A 20,934-nucleotide genomic window follows, 5' to 3' on the forward strand; every position below is an offset into this window, starting at 1 on the left:
GATAGACAAATGCGCCCACTTGTTCAATGCAGTGGAAAGTCAAATCACCTCGGACTCACCTGAATGCCATTTTAGAACAGCAGAGATGAGCCTCAGCAAGTCCCTAAAAGTTGGTGGTGAGAACTAACTTGGCACTTCAACCCAAAATTGATAGATTTTCACTTTCATTTGGCCATCTCATGCAAATTCAATACCACTGTTTAATTTGACAGAAAAAGGTGTCAGCTGTTAAGATAGACAATATGAGGAGCTAATGAAAGACACTTATCAAGTATCGTTAATGTGTCATTTTATCAACTGGCCCCTTGCCATGTTGTAATGTGGCCCACAGGTTCAGCTATTTGATTATCCCTGGTATAGGTTCGGGAAGAAACTGCACTAAGGGAATCTGCATTGTAACTAAATCTGACAAAATGTTCTTGATTATAGGTCCATTTTCTGAAAAGATGTGCTAAAGTTATTCATTTCTAAACGAGACACTGATGGTTCCATTTATTTCTTTACAAAACCATACATGTCAACACATTTACAGAATAAATTACATGAACTATGTAAATGTTATATGTACCCATTCAAACATAATTGAAAACTGTCTAAATTATAAAATTGATAAACAAGTTCAAAAGAGAGATTTCCAGTATTCAAGTGTCCAATTTGCGTTTTTTCAAGTACTGCCCCTGCCTGTATGGACTTGACGCCTCACCTGCAAAAAAGAAGAAAAAAAAAGGAAAATGAGCAAAGCAGACACTAAACTTAAAGGAAGACTTTGCCACTTTTCAACCCATCTTCATATAATAGGTCCTCACTAATGTTCATAATAAAATAGCACAATTTTTTTTTTCTACTCGGTCCAAGTCTCTTAGGAGAGCTGTGGGAAGTTCAGAAATCCATCGTCTTGTGACATCATTTTCCAAAACAAAAATGTATCAATATTTTTGAAAGAAATATTTAGATTTTTATTATCGCGAGAACAATGGCTTCCACTTTAACATTGCAACTTTTCAGGAGTAGAAATCCTGCATTTTCTATTAGCTTGGATTCCCAATCGATGATGTCACAAGACGATGGGTTTCTGACCTGCCCACAACCCTCCTCTGAGAAAAAATAAATAAAAAAGCTATTTTTTAGAGAGGACCAATTATATGAAGATAGGTTGAAAAGTGGTGAAGTGGTGAAATACTCCTTTAAGAAAAAGGCACACATTTGCTAAACAGGAAAAAATCGCACCTGGCCTTGCTACAAGTTGAGGTCTATAATGGGAGTAGTTTCCTGGAATTCGGCTGTGTTGCGGGGCCTCTTCTGTTGGGCCCCTCTGAGGGGTCTTACTACGTGTCTGCATCTGGTGATTTGAAGGTGTACTTGGCCTGGAGCCCCTAGAAGGCTCTCCACCTGCAGGCACATCTAGCTCCTCAATACCCTCCAAGGTGAAATCCCATAACTCAGGATCATCAGCTAAAGCAAACAAATAGACAGTGTGGTTAGCCACTCCAGTAAAGCTACAGTTAAACATAGGAATGTGTCTTCATCAGGAGTATCTTGAGCCCTCTGGTGGCAATTTCAAGTACCTATATAGTTGAGGCTGTTGCAAGGTTCACTTTGTCCAGTTGGGGCACTGTGGTTGGACTTGGGCACATCTACCTGGCCAGGAAGGCTTACACGACCTGCCAGGAGAGAGGCATCATAATGAAACAATATCAATGCCAGCCAGGTGAAAGCTCATATTTATTACAGACAGACAACATAGCAAGACAATGATAAGTTTGTCTTATCACTGTTGTTCCTTCTTACCACCACATTGTGCCTGTGCAACAGTGACCTCTGTAGGCATAGACTGGAACTGATATTCTCCATGTTCATGCAGCTTTTTAGCTTCCATCTGTAACTTGAACTTCTGCTGGAGCTGTTGTTGCTTGAGCTTTCTCAGTTGTTTGGGATCTGTGTGCGTTTCAGGCAGGGAGACCTCACCAGAGTCTGGTGATCGCCTGGAGAGACGGAGGAGGAAAAAAAAAGAGGATGGAAATTACTAGTGATGGTCAGAGAGATGGGAGTCAGTAGCTGTACAATTATTACTGAACGAAACTAGACCCAGTCTTGGGCCATTGCAGTGGACATTCTTGTTTACCCGACAATATCATTCTCCTTCTTCATGGCTGGCAGAGATACAGAACGTACAGGTGATGGTATGGGACCAGTGTTGGTGTGATGTAAAGATGCTTTGGCTTCTTTCCCACCCTCCCGGCCTCCAGGCAGGCTCTGGTTGAGGACTCTGGGCTCCAGGGGAGGCCTGACAGATTGCACTGCAGGCCCAGGGTTGTCATCCCGGACCAGGCTAGAGAAGCGTGCTTTCTCCACTAAGGGTTCACAGTCAGAGCGCTTGGTTTTAGCTGGGTCCAGAGGAGGATTAGGCTGTGCGGGAAAGAGTGATGGAGAGACTCAGTATCAGAATACTTATTGGGTGACAAAAGACGACAAAACAAGATGGTTGAGGAGATATGTTTGACCTGTTTGGGGATTTTGTTTATGGCCATGAGGTATTCCTTATTCAGGATGCAGTTTCCAAGGACATTGCCAAAGCATCTGAATGGAAGCAAACACAAATCATCTTGGCCTTTTGTTTAGTCTGCTTATAGACAAACCGCATGTTATTAATCAGCACATCAACAGGTAAGCATTTCAAATTCTGTGAAATCGTTAGCATTCTGCACACTGGTGGATTATGTGTTTGTGTCCATCTGTCTGTACACAAAATGGTGTTACAATACCTGAGAGATCGCTTTAGTCCATCAGTGACAGCTTCCTTCCTGGCCTTCTCCAGTGACAGTGCTTTAGACTTCAGTCCCTCGCTCACTCCATAGCCCACATCTTCGTGGTACGACCCATCCTGGAAGTGATCACACTCTGATTTATAAGATAGATTTATACTCTAATATAGAGGATAAATTAAGCGCGATAGGTCAATTTCCAAGACATGTATATTTTTAAGTATGGGATTGTTGCTTTAAACTTCCCTGTGAAATGAGCTTAGTAGCGAAATAATGTAACCCACAATGCATTGCACAAACAGCTAGATATGCCATGATGTGCATTCCAGTGCTAGAGCCATGTAGGTTTAATTTAGCTTTTAAGTCAAAATGGTTGTACATAGGCATTCCACTACAAAAAATATAAAATTGAATTGTTTAGGAGTTTAGAATTTGCATAAGGAGTTTAGCATGGGTTTGGTGTGGTTAAGTTCAGGATAGTCAGCCTATCCTACGAGGTGTGTGATTCAAACTCCTGCATTCTGAGTCTTGATCACAAGACTGTCTACTTTGAGGCAAAAAACAAATGGCTGAAATCATGATAATAATTGAATGCAGCAGGAAAACAACAAAGAACTAAGCTGCATTCCACAGCATGGAGCATTAAGTGTTTTGGCTTAGTTTAGGTCCTTTCTCCTTTGAAATTCAACAATGAAAAAGTCGCCAAAAATGTGCAGCCTATTACATGGTTATTCAACTAACCTTCAACTGCACTTTGACAAATGCACTGACGCCAACATAGAACTTCCCATTGACAAGGTCCACAAAGTCTGTAAAGGCCAGAAACATGGTCTGTAAGTAATCGTGTTTTGTCAGAAAGACATCCAAGAATTCTGAGAGATTCCAGTTTTCTTACCAATGCTCTGCTGGGAGATGGAGTGAGACCAGCCATTGTAGCCAAACATCTCATTGGCTAAGCTAATCGCTCGATGCCCTTCAATATAGCACACCTGTAATAAAATAGGTTTAAGCGTTTATGTCAGTACCAAAGATTAGGCTATAGCAGAGGTCTTCAACAGGGGGTCCGGGAGACCGGAACACCTAGGGGGTCCTCAGAGTTACTACAGGGGGGCCACCAAATCTTTGTGTGATAGGATCATGTTTTTTTACATTAAATCACTTGAACCCTAGCATCCCTATTCTTAGTGGAACATTAGCCAAAAAATAGCAGATCTACAAGCTCAGGTGAGGCGTTGTGAGCTTGTAGATCAGCTATTTTTTTGGCACAGAGGTTTGATGTAGTAGAGGGAAAAGAAGAGCAGACTAGTAGGTATTGACAGTTCAAGTGGTTGAATATATTAATCCAACAGATGATAGTGCTGTCAAACAATTCTGAGCTGTATAAGAAATCCATGAACATTTTAAATCTGCAACACAATTTTGTACGTTATGTAGTGGGGGGGTCCCTGCTTCCTCTCTCTCTCTCTCTCTCAGCTAAGGGGTCCTTGGCCTGAAAACGTTGAAGACCCCTGGGATATACAGATAGAAACGGGGTGTGTGACTGTGTATGCGTTTTACCTAGCTCTGTCCTGTAGCGTAAGGAGAACTCTTCCAGCGCTATGGACCAGAGCTACATTTTACCTTCTGTCCTCCTCCAGCCATTCTGCTACTGATGTACTCCGGCCCGAGCTTCTGTCGCAGAGCATTCTGAATTGCCTGGTATTCTTCTGCTGTGTACGAGTACTGTGAACAGAGTCCAGTCAGGGAAGAGGCTGTTTGCATCTACAATATCTGGATGGATGCTGATCAAATGCTGTGCTAATACTCAGCAACAACAAACAAAGGATGGCAGCAGACATTTATCTCAAATACACCCACTTCTTTGGTCTTATCTGACATTCACAGCTCGAGTAACCTTTTTTAATTTCAAAAGCCTTGCCATGGCATCATTTTACCAATTTATGTAATCATATGTTCCAAAAGGAAAATTAAATTATAAAATTAATGTTTTGTTGCATAAATCAGGTCCAGACAACCTGAGGTTTTAGTTTGGAGTAAAAGGGACCCCAATGCAAACGAGCCTAACAGCTTTCTTGAGGTCTTTATCCTTTTGGTTGACCTTGTATCAGTGAACTGTACTGTCCTGTACTTTTTCCTGTGCAAACTTCCAATAAAGTATTCAATCAAAATGAGAAGATGTTTACACAGGTGCAACGTGTAATCCAGTTACATTCCCACATTAGGCTATGATCTTCAACACACCTGAACCCCATATCCCTTCAGATAAGTGTGGGTGTTCATTTATCCACGTGTAACTTTGAGAGTGTACATGTATTAACATTAACTGTGTGCACTGCAAACGCGAAAGAGGTTGTGAGGCTCTGTTGTCTACCTGTCCAAAGCACTTGGATGGCCGGGTCCTCTTGTCTTCCTGTTCCATTCTGGTGTTGTTCATGTTTCTCTCCCTATGGTTCTCTCAGTCCTCAACAAATCAGTTGCTATTCGGTTCACGTTTGCATGACTTTAGCCTCGATACACCTCGAGCTAAACACACGTTTCAGCTGTTGTGAGTGTTGTCACTCCCGTAAAAAAATAAAAGGAATAAAATGTATGAAAGAAAATGTTGCTATTGGGTTTATCTCAACAACCTTTCTGCTCCACTCCCGCTTTGTGTTTGGTTTGAAGAAGCATTTCCTACTGACGCGGTCAAGTAGGCGGAGCCAAAGACCACCATTATTAGGGCGGAGCGCTCCGCTCATCTGGGCTTTACGAGGCAACAAAACAAGCTCTGCTGTGTGTTGCTGAGTAGCAACGTTCATTCAAGTCGGTCTAGTTCCGTAAACTATTATTGTGTCCGTAGGAGATGCTTTGTAAATGAGCGCTTCTTTTCCGTTCCGTATGGTTAACATACATACTATGGTAAACACTGAATATTATTCATTATATTATTATTCATTATTCAGTATTGTATGGTTACACACGTGTGTGTGTGTGTGTGTGTGTGTGTGTGTGTGTGTGTGTGTGTGTGTGTGTGTGTGTGTGTGTGTGTGTGTGTGTGTGTGTGTGTGTGTGTGTGTGTGTGTGTGTGTGTGTGATTATTATGTAATTACATAAAATTATGTATGTGATTATTATGTAATTACTTCTCAGGAGGAGAAAAAACATAGCCTAAACAACAGAAGTGTGTCAATATCAGGTCATTATAGGCTATCATAGTCAGTATCATGGTTAGTCCTGGTCAGTATCATATCATATCATATCATATCATATCATATCATATCATATCATATCATGTTAGTATCATATATCATGTTAGTATCATGTTAGTAGACTATCATATATCATGTCAGTATCATAGGCTATATCATATATCATATCATATATCATAGTCAGTATCATAGTATGTATTTAATAATCATGTCAGTATCATGTCAGCATCACGGTCAGTATCATGTGATACAGATACATTTCTATTTGATAAATGAATGCCCTACATACAGTGGCACACAAAATCAGTGAAATATTACTCAGGAGAGTAATATGTTACTTATTACTCAGTTAGCCAGCTCTTTTTTAGAACTGAATCATTTTTTGCCATATTTGATTTTATAATAATCATAATAAGAGTCAACAATCAGTCGATATGGCTGTAAAATATAGCAGCAATCAATCCCACCTTTTAAAACAAAATGTTTTCAAAAGACTGCCGACAAAACCAAAGTAATATCTAGGCTATTTTTTTACAAAGTAATATGGTATAATATTAGACCTACTATTTTGGCAGAGTAATCCCTACACTAGGCTACTCGTTACTGGGTAACGTAATAATATTACAGTAGACCTATATATTAGGACTAATATATCAGGCCTACTAGTATCCCAACACTGCAAAAAAAAAATACCACAAAATAGATCATGTAGGCTACAAGCTCACAAACATACGACTGTGAGCTTATAGATCTGTTATTTTTGAAACATTTTAAGGTTTGGTGTGTGTGTGTGTGTGTGTGTGTGTGTGTGTGTGTGTGTGTGTGTGTGTGTGTGTGTGTGCGTGCGTGCGTGCGCGCGCGCGCGCGTGCGTGTGTCGGGGGGTGGGGGGTTGAACCGGTTGAACCAAGCTTGTGTTGTGACTAAATAATAACTACATTGGATCAATTGAAATTTCCACCCGACAACTAGGCCTACAATATTTTAAATTAATCTGTCTGTCTGTCTGTCTGTCTGTCTGTCTGTCTGTCTGTCTGTCTGTCTGTCTGTCTGTCTGGCGTGTCTGCCATACACAAATTATTGAAACATGCAGATGCAGTGCAAATAAATAAATGTGTTCCTGCCTATATCGACACCACGCACGGTGACGCACCGCAGGCTTTACGATAAGATACCATAATGCGCGTGCACGTGTGCTCGTAGACGCTCGGTCCGTCTACTCTAGCTACACGACAACACAGGTCTGCATCTGCTAGTCAAAACAACATGGGGGCGAGCATGCGGTTCAGGCTCCATGAATGACTCCCACCACCACGCATAGGTCTACTGCTGCTGGCTGGCGCATCTCCGTCCCCACTGCATCCCCCAGTGTGTGTGTGTGTGTGTGTGTGTGTGTGTGTGTGTGTGTGTGTGTGTGTGTGTGTGTGTGTGTGTGTGTGTGTGTGTGTGTGTGTGTGTGTGTGTGTGTGTGTGTGTGTGTGTGTGTGTGTGTGTGTGTGTGAGAGTGTGTGTGCGCGCGCGCGCGCGTGTACGCGTGCGTGTGGTCGGACTGGGTGGTCTGAAGAGGAGAGGACAGCGACTGATGTGCAGCCAAAAGATGAATATTGATCGTCGCTAGATGCTGCTCATTTCATCCCAGAAGCAACAATAACAGCACGACAGGACAGGAACGGTGAGTAGAAGACAGACAGGACTGCATGGCGGCGCATGCATGTGGCAACTTGGAACATTTATGGTGAAGCTATTCCTAGCGTGTGTGACTGTATGGTGCGCGACGCGTTTTGTTTACACATCCTACCCTGTGTGCTTGCATTATGCTACAGCACGTAGAAAAACATCCACGTATGCGCGATGATTGTGTACGGGTTCGGTTTATGACTGTGTTATAATATGATTTATAGGCTATTAATAACGGGGGCAACGTCAAGGCAGAGGCCTAAAATGCGTTAGATTAAGAATGTAGCAAAAAATGCCGTCACGACTGTACGTTTCGTGTAGCCTACCATAACAAGAACAAAAGCAGAATACCAGACTGGCGTGGCATCTCTCTCTCTCTCTCTCTCTCTCTCTCTCTCTCTCTCCCTCAGTGTCTGCGTGTGTAATATGACTTTTTTTTTAAAAGAAGGAGCTGAAATTAATGTGATTTTAACTTAGGATAAGGTAGCCTTCTGGGAAACAGATGAGTCACTCCGGTTTACTTTGGCACCTGTACAGGGAAATGATAACACACGCTTTTCTGCGGGTATTTGCTGTCTTTTGTCTGGGGTTGGCACTGACAACCCAGACTGTTGTTCTCCCCAGTGACCAGTTGATGGTGCTTGTGTATTTATTTGATGGGGAGACACCCAAATATATAATGTCAAGAGGAGCAAGGCTACGTGGCCTTTTGCAGTTTGATTCATTCACTCAGTCAACTCAACAGTGTTCATTTTGTTGACTAATAAGACTGACTGACTAAGACTAAGACAGACTTTTTTATATTTCGTCCTAAAACTACGAATATTAACAATTTCAGAAGATTAAGACTAAAACGAAATGTGTGTTATTCAAGACTAGGAATAAATCAGAATTTGCCTTCAAAATTAACACTGACTCAAAACTGACATAGCTGTGATATGTGGAAGAGAAAGCTGCAGTCAATTGCAAAACATATATTGCAAAAGAACTGCAAGAAAACTGTTAGCCTACTCCCCATAGTGTTGAAATCATAAGAGTAACAGCCAATATAGCAGTGTAAGGAATCCACAATAACATTAATCTATGGATAAAGTAGGACAATTTGAAAAATCGATCTTCTAAGAGGCTCCTCAGTGTAGCCTACTGACCTTTAAACCCCAGAGATGTAAGTTTATTTCCTTTATTGATCAATTTTCCTCATCTTGTCTCTTTCATCTGTTGTTTACTGTTTGTTTCCCTTATCAAAGAGATTAAAAAGTAATTATTCTTCATCCATTCCACTTTTATTTATGATCATCTGGGAAATTAATGAGGTTGACCCTTGTTTACAATGACGCCGAGATAAGAAATATAACCATACAAATGAACACACAGAATCATTTAAAACAGTTACAGACTAATAAGGGAGGAATGTACTGAAATGCTCAGGTACATCAATACATTTTATTTATTGTGCCACCTAAAGTTATGTCAACACACCTGAAATGATATAGGACTGAGCCGATTAGTATTAAAGATAGGATAAGTGATTTTCTTTGGTTAAAATAAATGTTAAACAGTTCTATATTCTGATAGTACTCATTGCTATAGAGTGGTTGTTCAGTGACAGGGGTCTCCATGTCTCTCCAGCTCTTTGTTATTAAGCAGAAACTGCATTTTCAGGTTGGGATGCCAATTTTATCCAATCAGGATAGAGAACTCAGTCAGGATACAGATCAAACAAGTGGAATTGGAAGAAAATGTATTTTTTTTTATTAAAGAGCTGAAGAGAGACAGGTAAACCCCTGTGACTGAACAAACACTCTATAGCAATTGATTACTATGATAATATAGTGCTTGTACCTTTTAACAAAACACATAGTTTTAACCAAAAGATATCACTTAACCTACCTTTAAAAGCCACTGTGTTCTTGTCACTTCAACTGCAGTGTCTCTTGTATGCTCTGTATGTCTGTCTGCCAGTGCTCTCAACAATCTCAGGGCAGCCACAGCAGTTTTGCACAATTTCCTGTCTGTTTCTGACAGATGCTTGACGGGCTCCGGAGGAGGCATGCCTCCCGCCCCTCCCCCCGACCCCTGTCACTCAACTTCACCACCTTCTCAGCCCCTCCCCCAAGCCCAGACATGGACAGCAGCCACCATCCAATCAGGAGGTAAGGATCCGTTCCTAGGATTAGCATTCAGTAAACATATGAAATATTCATTAGCAGTTGTAACAATCCAAGCGTCTCTGTTCCCACAAGGTTTCATTAACTAGCTGAATATTTCTGTAACACAGGGTGTGAGCTGACCTAATGATAATGATCTCCTGATGGACTAACCATGGACTTATTTTATAATGGAAATGGTCTTATCTGTCATATGAGGTGGAAACCTCATATGTCCAAAACTGATACTTTTCAGTGTTCAAGTTCAGAAATAGCAAAAGTAGCAGATCTACAAGCTCACAATGTTTCGAGCATGCAAATATGCTACTTTTGATGCTTTTTTTGTGGTAGTATGATAAAGTACAGCGTTAATTTACAAACAACAACAAAAACACAGCAAGTTAGAATATGGAGATAGGATATTTGTGCCCAACAGCAACAATATAAGGGTGTGTGATTACAGGTTCATAATAAAAATGTCTTCCTAAATGTTGCTTCCATGTTGGTGTGTTTGTATGTATGTGGGCGTTGAATTGGCCTATTGTTTACAGTTGTGCCGTCCAGTTTCTGGACTGCGTGGGTTTTTGAACATGTTGTTGCTTGGTGTTCAGAGATCTAATTTTCACCTACAGCCACTGGAACAAGTATTTCTGCTGTCATTTCATACAGGGACATTTGTTTTGTGAAAATGTTCACTTACACATGACAACTGTACTCTTCTGTACACTGGTAACAGTGAGTGCATCACTCTTCGGTCACTCCTGAATGAATCCCGTAGCTGAAATGGGATGTCTCCCGTAAGGATGCTGCATGTCAGTTTTGTGTTTGTTGCAGCGCACACATCACCAGCTGTGTTGAAAATAGAAGAGCAGGAAAATGGTCTTTATTGTCCTGTATTGTATCACTATTTCCTGTCCCGGTTCAGTTGTTGTTAAAGAGTCCAGACTGCTTCCTCCTCCTCAGCCCCCGACTCTATAATGACAAGCAGAACAAAGTCTTGTCCGGATCAGCAGTTCCCTCCGCATCTGTGTTATGCATAATAATTTGTTGGAGTCAATGGCTGTATTGTATCATAAGGAGAGGGAATGAGAGAGAGAGAGAGCAGAGTGAGGAGAAGAAGGGCAGGCAGTATCAGTGGATGTGCTATTGTTATCAAACAGTATGGTGACACTACTGTGGCCCACCTTCCAGCTTGGCTCCGCCCCATCCTTTTCTTAACACCCTATCTCTCTCTTACCACACTTCACTCTGTCCTACTTCTCTCTCTATTTATCTGTCACTGTACTCTCACTGTGCTCTGCCCCACTCTCTCTCTCTAACTCTCTCTCGCACACACGCACGCACACACACACACACACACACACACACACACGCACACAAGCACACGCACGCAGCTTCTGTTCCCTTCTCCCCTCAAGCTACCTTCTTGTCGTTCTTTCTTGTGTGTGCGCGTGTGTGTGTGTGTGTGTGTGTGTGTGTGTGTGTGTGTGTGTGTGTGTGTGTGTGTGTATACATTGGTGCCTGGCCTGACCTCCTTTCTCCTGTCCAGTACTTAGTGCATACTCTCTTTCTCTCCCATCCTCCATCTTTCTCTCCCCTTTCTCCCTCTCCTTCTCCTCTCCATCTCTGACATGAGGACCCTGCATCGGCTGAAGTTGATGAGCTCTCCGAGCCTCAGTGAGCTGGGGAAGAGTGAGAAAGGCTCGCCGGAGGAGAGGGGAGAGAAGCAGAAGAGAGCGGGGGCCAACGCCACATGGAACAGGTATGTCCTATCATGATTATATATCATTAACCATTAATCATCAAGGCTGGCTTTGTTAGTATGAACTTACTTCCAAGCATATCGATTCAGGCCTGCTTTTGTCTGTGGTGTTGCAGCATCCACAACGCTGTTATCGCTGTCTTCCAGAAGAAAGGTCTGGCAGACAACGAACTCTACACCCTCAATGAAGGTGTCCGGTATGTAAAAACCACATAGCCTCCGCTATGTGTGTACACACACACACTACACAAGGGAACATTTATGTGCGCTATGTTTGACTGTTGATGTGATTTTGTGCTAAAAGTAGCATAATTATACCCTGGGTGTACAGAGCTGACTTAATGTCTGTTTTCTTGTGAATGAGCTTGTTTGTGTGTGCATGTGTCATGTGGTCATGCCAGATATCTCATTATCTCTCTAGACCAGACATTAGACCCATAACCTCTATCACATCAGCTTCTATTATAGCTCAGTAAACACATTAGCACACAGGGGGGGAGCCATGTGGAGGTCAGAGACCTGTGGCCATCATTTGTTAACGTTTTGACCGCTATTTACTGGGATAATATTTGCATGTACTGTATTATGTGAACAATGTGCATGCAAAGCCTATTGGGTAGGTAGTACAGTAGGTAATAGGTTTTGGAGCAACTAGAAAGGAAAGGCAGAAATGAAGGAAAGAGAAAGAAAGAAAGAAAGAAAGAAAGAAAGAAAGAAAGAGATGTATGTACACTTATGATACTTATCTAAGTATGTGTCACTTTGTGTTATGTGACGTAATTATCTTTGTTTCCTCAGGCATCTGTTGAAAACTGAGCTGGGCTCCTTCTTCACGGAATACCTTCAGGTAACTGAAACCTTTGATATTGGGTGAAATAGGATCAGGATGGTTATCCACTCAGGAGACAGTGAGCTGTAAATGCTACAAAGCAGAAGCAATAGAACACATCTTCCATTTACATGAAACCAGTTACTGATGTATACACAGAATTACATGTTGCAATACATTGTGTTGTGATCATTTCTGATTTAGTGGTACCTGCTGATAGTAATAACTCTGATATTGCTGTTTAATAAAGTTCATTCTGTTCACTGTGTCTCTCAGAATCAGCTGCTGACTAAGGGCATGGTCATTCTACGAGACAAAATCAGGTTCTATGAAGGTATGAACGCTATTGGACACAATCTAAACAAAGGGAGCTCAGTGTCAGCAAGTATAAATCAATAACCTCTTTTACATGTTTTGTTCTACTCTTGTATTTGTGTAGGCCAGAAGCTATTAGACTCTCTGGCAGAGACGTGGGATTTCTTCTTTTGTGATGTTCTCTCAATGCTGCAGGCAATCTTCCACCCTGTCCAGGTAGTGCTCTCTCTTCTATGATCTGTCTTTGTCTACTAGATATTCTCAGAGTTAAGTAATTAAGCCTGACACTGTCAGATAAAAAAAACGCATCACGATGAGTATGTGGATCTATTTTCACCATGTAACACTGGCGTTTGACATGTATAAATCAAGCAACCTAGGCTATTTATTTTCAAGAATGTGTGCATATGATGACATTTCCAAAACAGGGACACCAGGTTAATGCATTTTTAATTCAACACTCAGGATTTTGCAGTGGTTCATGTCAAATCATTCCCTCAATACCGCTGCCTTTTCCCTCGTCTGTCTAGGGTAAGGAGCCCTCTGTTAAACAACTTGCGCTGCTTCACTTCCGGAACACCATAGTTCTGAGCGTAAACTTAGATGATGCGCTGTCACGACCTCGGGCCCGCGTGCCCCCCTCTGTTACACAGATGCTGCTCATTCTACAGGTGGGTGAATTCATACAAGCATGCATTCACTCATGTAAAGTGAAAGTCCATTGGTTAGAGACCCATCTACTGTATCTCCTCGGTTTATTCCCCAATCCGTAACATATACCTAGATATATTAGTGATGCTCAAGCCTTTTCATTTTGAGGACCCCCAATTATATCAGTGAGCCACCTATCTAATAAATGTTTTTATTGTTAGATATAATTTGGTCCAATATTGTCTGTCTTTGTACTGTATAGAGAGGACAATGCAACTCTGATCAACATAGCAATCCTTGTATGTTGTTTGTTGTTTTTGCTTGTACATGTAATTATGAAGATCAACTATCATTTAGATTTAAGGACATCTGCGGGTCCTCAGACCCCATGTTGAGATTCACTGTCTGACTTTACAGTATTATGCCATGTTTTTAATCTGGTTGTATCTATGTTAAATTGAGTGCATGTAAAAAGCCTGCCAAACCCATATATCGTCATTATTTGCTAACTTGGTTATTAAAGTGATTTTGATTGTGTTGGTAGGGGGTCCATGAATCACGAGGTGCAAATGAAGACTACTTGAGACTGGAGTCTCTGGTTCAAAAGGTGGTTTCCCCTTACCTGGGTACCCATGGACTCTGTTCTGGAGATGGAAGTGAGGCTCAATGCTGTGTGATGGGTAAGTCAGAGGAGACCATTACAAAGCGACAGACGTAAACATCTCAGAGAGTTTTTGTGCTACTCTGAAATAAGCTAATCATTTCTTTGTTTCTCCTTCCTGTCTTGCAGAGAAACGTTTACAGTGGTGCTGGCCGAAGCCCACAGATCAGCCATCGAAAAACCCAGTGGTCCGATCTAAAAGCTACAATATCCCTCTCTTGCTGACCCCAGTGGCTGAATATGACCCAGATGCCAGCTCTGTTGGGAGTGGAGGAATCAGACGCCACTCGGCCTGCGAGATTATATGCTTGGAAGAACAAGGACTAGCCTACGCTGACCTGGCCTCTGGACCTGAGATGTCCTCCTCCTCTGCCAACAGGCTCTGTGTGGGCCCTCAGTTCAATGGTAGAGTATTGTTCACAGAATAGATTCAATTCAATGAATGTGTCCATCCTAATGTTATGACTGAAATTAAATCATTGAGCCAGCAGTAACTTAATTCATGTTCTAAAACGGCTAGTTCCATTCCTTGATTCTGATTGGCTGGTTGCCATGGTATATCTGAGACTATAACCCACACCTTGAATCAGTTTATATCAAACCCAGGTGCGTTATTTCTTTCCACAGTGTTCCACAGTGCACCAATTATCTGCACCTGTGTCGTTTCTGCTGCCTGGACGGGAAATACTTTCTTGCAGAGCAGACCTTATTGTAGCCGGGGATCCAGTCACCAAAATGGGAGGGGACCTGTGATGTTCTGCCGCACTTTTTATTTCTGTTTTATCTATTAGTTTGGTCATTAAGGTCCACAGAATGAGAGGCCTGCTCTGCCGGAAAAAAAAGTTATGGACATTTGTATATTTCTGTCCCATTGACTCCACTAGAAATATTTAAAAAATAAAAATAAATCTGCTTTAAGTAGCATGTCAGGGGTCAAACTAGGGGTTCTTCATGATTCTGAATCCATTGCAAGCATTTGTTTTGCATGAAGAACATTCCTTGGGCAAAATTTTGGCCACCCAGAACTGTGAAAAGTGGGAAAAAAGTGATGACTCATCACTTTTCACAGTGTTTAGTTGCCAATATTTTGCCCAAGGAATGTTTTTCATGCAAAACAAATGCTTGCAATGGATTCAGAATGACGAAGAACCCCTAGTTTGACCCCTCACATGCTACTTAAAGCAGATTTATTTTCTTTTTTTAATATTTCTAGTGGAGTCAATGGGACAGTGAATATACAAATGTCCATAACTTTTTTTCGCGATGTTTCCGGCAGAGCAGGCCTCTCATTCTGTGGACCTTAATGACCAAACTAATAGATAAAACAGAAATAAAAAGTGCGGCAGAACATCACAGGTTCAACCCTATTCCTTTAGCTTTTGGGCATGTGGATCCCCGACTATTGTGTATTATTAGTGAAATAGAACAGCTTTAATTGGTACATGTCTATGATTTTCATGTTGCAATATTGTGACCTTTTTAGAAAAGCAATAAGCCACGCGAGGCTTGTGGTTACCGGGGTAGTATACACCGGCTGAGAGGCGTTGGGAAACACGAGGCGCAGCCGAGTGTTTCCGACCACTCGCCTCTTGTGGCTTATTGCTTTATTGACACACACCTGCTGCCGCTTCTCTTCCTCTCATCCAGTCGTTCTCAAAGTAGGGTCCGGGCACCCCCAGGGATCCTTGAGGTAGCCTGATTAATAAACCAGACCGCACAACACCACCCCCTGGTGGTAGTGGTGGTGTAGTGTGGTCTGGACCCTCACAATTGAGAATCCATTTCCACCAGCCACCAGAAAGGGTTAGCCAATCAGGGCTGTAGGCTGTGTGGACACAAAAACATTCCCCCCTCCCCCTCCCCTCTATGACAGACATCAAACAGATAGTTGTCTTTGATGCTTTCATTGATTAGAGAGAACACTAACGAGGTCTTGACACTTGTATGGCCCAATCAATTACCTTATTGCACAACCCCTTTGAAGTTCAAAGGGAGCAATTAAGCGCTCTGGCTGACTTCACCAGGCTTTAGTCCGCCCCCCAGAATCTCTCCCTGCAACCCCAGACTCTCTTCCCAAAACGAAGTGTGTGGTAGAGGCTGGCACCGCCAGGCTATCCTTGAGGGGGTTCCTGGGGGTCCCCAGCTAATTTATTGAACCAAATGCACCCATACAGGTCTGTGTACCTCTGAGGTATGGGGGTCCGTGGTAGGGCTGCAACTATCCATTATTATTGTAGTGATTATTCTATCGATTACCTTTACAAGTAATCGAATAATCAAGATGCATGTGTTAATAATTTGTTTAATTTGTGTATATATCAATGAAAAGAAGTGAAAGAATTTGGATAGATTTTTATAAACATTTGGGGGGAGATTAAATATCGATTAAATTGATAAGTTAGATTAACTGTAGCACCCCTGGTCCGTGGCCTTATGCATACCAAACTAGGGGTCCTTTAAATTAAAATGTTTGAGAACCACTGCTCCTTGTCTGTGCTGGTCTGGTTCAGCCAGTGAATCCATTGACCTTTCTTTTCTAGGAATGGTACCGGGAGGAGCAAGTGCCCTGGAGTTGCCTCTTCCCTCTCCCGCCATCCTTCCTCTTCTCTCCCCAGGACCGCTTCATGGGACTGAAGCCACGACGACGCTCACCGATATGAGCACATTGGGTGCCTCTTCCACACCTCCCAGTGGATCGTCCAGCCCTGAAACCATAATTGGACCGGTGTCTGCGGACTCGGACTCGGACGGGATATTCATTGATTTTCCATCCCTCACCGCAGAGTCAATGGCATATGGTCACGAGAGCAGACAGAGCACTGTTTAGACAGGGTTCTCCTCAGGGTTGTGAAGCCAGCCCTACCTCCCTACGCCCTGTACTGTGTGCTTTCATATTTGGGGATAAAGCATTAAGGAGCTTTTAACAGCTATGTTACAGCGGTAACATGTTCTTTAGGATTTTCAGATTCCATGTCTGAGAGTGTACACTCTTAGAGTTACAAATGGGTACATTAAGACTGAGGATTTTGCTGTGTACATCTCCCAATGAGGGGCCTCTTTTTAATTGACATCTACGAGAGAAAATAACACACGTTTTCTCTTTGCATTAGATCTACCAGTTTTAGCTTTTCATAGACTTTTTGTGTGGGTATTTATTCTGAGTCTTAAAACACTTTTTTCCTCCTTCTCTCCACCGTGGTCTTTTGATTTTATAACATAGCTTTGTTCATTATGATAAAATTATGACTGAAAGGTTTTCAGTTTCAGTGCTCATCAAAAGTCAAACAAAGTTACTTTTTAGTGCAAACATGAATGTCATGGCATCCTTTTCATGTGCTTGTCTATTTGGCCTACTACAACAGGAGTGTAATGGGTGATTGTTTATTGTTTACATTTGAAAGGGAAATTTGCATTTTTACTGAATGTCGTCTTATACACTGTATTTGTGGCACCACTACCTTGTAAATAAAAATGTGTTGTCATTTTTTTTAGGACGGCTAGATATTGTGAAGTAAGGGCTTTTTAAATGGCTTTTTAAATGATGTTTACCTCAAACATTTTGTACTTTTTTTGACAATCTATGATATCTATGAAGTTTTTATCTAAGGTTGTAATTTCCATTAATTTGTTATACTAGACCATTAAACTTTAAATAAATGAATACCTTTGAATAACACATAATGCATGGTTTCTCTGACACACATTTCTTTTTTGCGTGATGAAATTAAATAGATCAAATTATTTTGTTTTGGTCTAAGTCAGTGGTTCTAAAACCTTTTAGCCTGTGACCAAAAAGAGAAATTAGACATTTGCCCGGGACTCAAACAAGTGAAAATAGCAGATCTACAATCTCTGAGAGCTTGTAGATCGGCTATTTTCACTACTTCTTAATTATTATATTTTATTTATAGAATTTCTTAGATGTGTTTGTTTGTTTGTTTGTTTGAAAATGGATAAAATCAACTATCATTCATTTTTACTCTAGTCGTGACCCATACAAATTGGTCCTTGGCCCACAAATGGATCGCGACCCACAGTTTGGGAAACAGTGGTCTAATACAGTTACAGCAGCAACACTGCACGATTCACCTGTCCTTCAAAATAAAAGTGTGCTTTTGTTTTGAAGACAAAAGGGAAGTGAATGCGTTACTGGGTTGTCACTCTTACGGAAGTTGTCTGACGTCATTGAGAATACCAGGGCTCCTCGAAAACAAAGTCGACATAATTTGTATCCTCAGTCTGGCTTTCCTTGTGTATTGATAATGATTTAAAACGAAGTTTCGCTTTAAACCGATTGGCCCGTTCCGTGAGCGTGGTAAGACATATTTGTTAGCATTTGTTTTCTTTCGTTAATGCTAGTCTCGCTATTTTCACCTAAAGCTAAAACCTCACACAGTAAAACCTCTCAATCCATTGCATGTAATCAGCCTACTAGGTAAGACATTGCAATATTAGTGGTTGTTAATGATGGCTTAATCTATTATCGAGTATTAGCCATAAATCATAACTCTTGTAGACTAGAGTGCTTTTATTTTGGGACGTTTTCTCTCTACAAGAACGTCCCAAAACAAAAGCACTCTACAAGAGTTATGATTTATGGCTAATCGACGAGTATGTATGTTTGTACTGCAGCCTTTTTGCCCGTTTATATGATTAAAGGTAAGATATAACGTTTTTTGTTAAAGGTAAAAGCACTATTTTCTCATAGTAATCAATTGCGTGTGTTCAGTCACAGCCTGGGGTTTCCCTGTCTCTCCAGCTCGTTAATAAACAGAAATGTCTATTTTCAGGTAGGTGAAAACCTTAAGCCAATCAGATTCAGGAGAGAGTAGGCTACGCATTTTCTTGTGTTTAATTTCCAATTTTGTCTGCTCATTTCTTTATGTAATCACTTCCAGTTTCACTTGTTTAATCTGTATCCTGGCTGAGTTCTCAATCCTGATTGGATAAAATTAGTACCCCACTACCCCTAAATGCATTTTCTGTTTGAAAAAAGAGCTGGAGAGACATGGAGACTCCTGTTACTGAACCACTGACTCTATAGCAATGCGTACTATCAGAATGTAGAGCTATTTGACACTTATTTTAACCAAAGAAAATCACTTGCCCTACCTTTAACTTAAAAGTGACGTGAGAGAAATTGAATTACTGTTATTGTGACACTGACACATCTAAAATGCATTTGTTTTGTTAGGCTACCTCCAGTTCACCCCGACTCCATGAGACACCCTGCCTGGAACTAGATGTTTTCCAGTCTTCTCTAGATGAAAATGTCTCTGGTCCAGCGAGTCCTCCTCTCTTGGACTTTCCTCCTAATCTTTCTCATCATGCTGGTCCTCAAGCTGGACTCCAAGATCCAGTGGAACTGGTTCCTCATCTTTCTCCCCGTCTGGACATTTGACACCGTTCTCATCCTCATGCTGGTGGTGAAGATGGCAGGTCGCTGCAAGTCCAGCGCCAACCTGCGGGACGGCCAGCATGGCCTGGGACGGAGGGTGTGGTACCTCATAGCTCTGCTGCTGAAGCTGGGCTTCTGCGTGACACTGTGTTTCCGTCTGGAGAAGCTCACAGACATGTGGCTCAGCGTGGTCTGTGTCCCTCTCTGGGCTCTGCTGACCGGGGCGCTGGTAGAGCTGGGTCACAATGTATTCCACTACAGGAGGGATTGAACTGAAAATGAAACTGGGACAATGACCATCCCAGAGAAGGAGCTGGGGTTGCAAGACTGGGCCCAGGGGCCAGGTTTTGAATGTTAATGGCATCAAAGGGAATGAAGTTTCTTAACGGGGTACTGATTGTATACGCACCTTTATTTAATACCTTTGGAAGTTCAAATGAAGGATTTTTCAAGTCCACCAACATTTGTTATCTTTATCTTCAGATCATTCTCAGCTCACTCTGTTATTCAGCCATCCTGCTCAAATGTCTTTAGTGACACGATTGACCAGAGTGGTGTGAAACATAATGTACAAGACTGTAAACATGGCAAAATTCAGTTAATTTCCTGCATGACATATGCATAACATAGGCTTCACAACAAGCAGGAATACAATTGCCTCTTGTTTTTGCTCTAGCAAATCAAAATGGGTGTCCTCCTCAGTTTTAATGGCTGGACCAAAGTTTCATAATTTTGTGTTCATTTATTTTAAGATCCCATGTCAGTGGCAAAGTCTGAATGCAAACACACAATGCTACCTTGAACATGAACACCAATTAAAATGTCCTCATGTACCTTGTGTAAATAAAGAGTTTTGTTTATCCTTGGAAGGAAACTTCTTTGATCTCATTATGGGGTGGCCAGTTGAATGTGTAGACGGGCTGCCAAGGAGCCACGGTCCCAGCTTGTTGGGCAGCCATAGCAGGATGGGTCGCAAGGGAATCTGAAAGGTGATACACCATGAAATTTCACTTTTCCTATTTTAAAACCTTTTTTTGGGTTCCCACTAGCACCTTCTATCCTCACAAAGTCCCATTTCTGACCGTTGTCTTTCTCTGGTTTTGAGAAGGCGAAGGTTAAAAGTATCCCACGGGTTCTCAAAACAGGCTATCCAGATTTGCTGCCGATTGTGACGTCATCTGCCGATTGTGACGTCATCATAAACAATAAAATAAACTTTTTTCAAAAATAAATCTTTTTTCAAAAAGATTTTTTTTTGGGGGGGGGGGGCGCAAAGGCCAAAGGTGGTACTGCAGCTGAAATGCTGAGAGCCATTCAAAAATGAGAGAGGCTCTCTATTCAGGAGTGGTAATTTAGCCTCAAACCTTTTGACAAACGTTTTTGGGACATAAACAATATGACATAAATACCTTTTAAATGCATGGTGTATCACCTTGAAGGTTACAGGTTTGATTTCCACCCCCTGGCTGTTGTGACATGTATGAGCAAGACACTTGACCCCTAACTGTTCCCCCCAAAGTGCTCATCAGAACTATCTGAGCAGCCA

At 41.7% G+C, this 20,934-nt stretch overlaps 3 protein-coding genes across 5 annotated transcripts; 2 read left to right on the top strand and 1 right to left on the bottom strand.

The window, feature by feature from the left end:
- Positions 1-565: 565 nt before the first annotated feature.
- Positions 566-5,573, bottom strand: rad52 (RAD52 homolog, DNA repair protein). The gene is made up of 11 exons (XM_080737793.1): positions 5,134-5,573; positions 4,383-4,484; positions 3,658-3,751; positions 3,504-3,571; positions 2,763-2,881; positions 2,502-2,577; positions 2,123-2,406; positions 1,789-1,982; positions 1,566-1,661; positions 1,228-1,452; positions 566-703 (listed from the first exon to the last, which is right to left on the bottom strand). The coding sequence occupies exons 1-11, from the start codon at positions 5,194-5,196 to the stop codon at positions 642-644; spliced, it is 1,383 nt and encodes a 460-aa protein (XP_080593919.1). The 5' UTR covers positions 5,197-5,573; the 3' UTR covers positions 566-641.
- Positions 5,574-7,196: 1,623 nt separating this feature from the next.
- On the top strand, positions 7,197-17,651 carry prr5a (proline rich 5a (renal)). Of its 2 annotated transcripts, none has more exons than XM_080737794.1 (11): positions 7,197-7,620; positions 9,651-9,778; positions 11,409-11,534; positions 11,651-11,731; positions 12,333-12,381; positions 12,640-12,697; positions 12,803-12,894; positions 13,209-13,349; positions 13,874-14,009; positions 14,120-14,395; positions 16,531-17,651. In XM_080737794.1, exons 2-11 carry the CDS (start codon positions 9,651-9,653, stop codon positions 16,815-16,817), a joined length of 1,374 nt encoding a protein of 457 aa, XP_080593920.1. In that variant the 5' UTR covers positions 7,197-7,620; the 3' UTR covers positions 16,818-17,651. The 2 variants fall into 2 exon arrangements, with proteins under 2 accessions (XP_080593920.1, XP_080593921.1); XM_080737795.1 differs by lacking the exon at positions 7,197-7,620 and adding an exon at positions 8,501-8,790.
- Positions 17,652-18,183: 532 nt separating this feature from the next.
- Positions 18,184-20,203, top strand: LOC308294889 (transmembrane protein 60-like). Of its 2 annotated transcripts, none has more exons than XM_080737803.1 (2): positions 18,184-18,305; positions 19,185-20,203. In XM_080737803.1, the coding sequence occupies exon 2, from the start codon at positions 19,255-19,257 to the stop codon at positions 19,657-19,659; it is 405 nt and encodes a 134-aa protein (XP_080593929.1). In that variant the 5' UTR covers positions 18,184-18,305; positions 19,185-19,254; the 3' UTR covers positions 19,660-20,203. The 2 variants fall into 2 exon arrangements, with proteins under 2 accessions (XP_080593929.1, XP_080593930.1); XM_080737804.1 differs by having other exon boundaries at positions 18,303-18,425.
- The last annotated feature ends 731 nt before the right edge of the window (positions 20,204-20,934 follow it).

Source organism: Nannobrachium achirus, assembly GCF_963921795.1.
Source record: "Nannobrachium achirus genome assembly, chromosome: 11".
NCBI lineage: Eukaryota > Metazoa > Chordata > Actinopteri > Myctophiformes > Myctophidae > Nannobrachium > Nannobrachium achirus.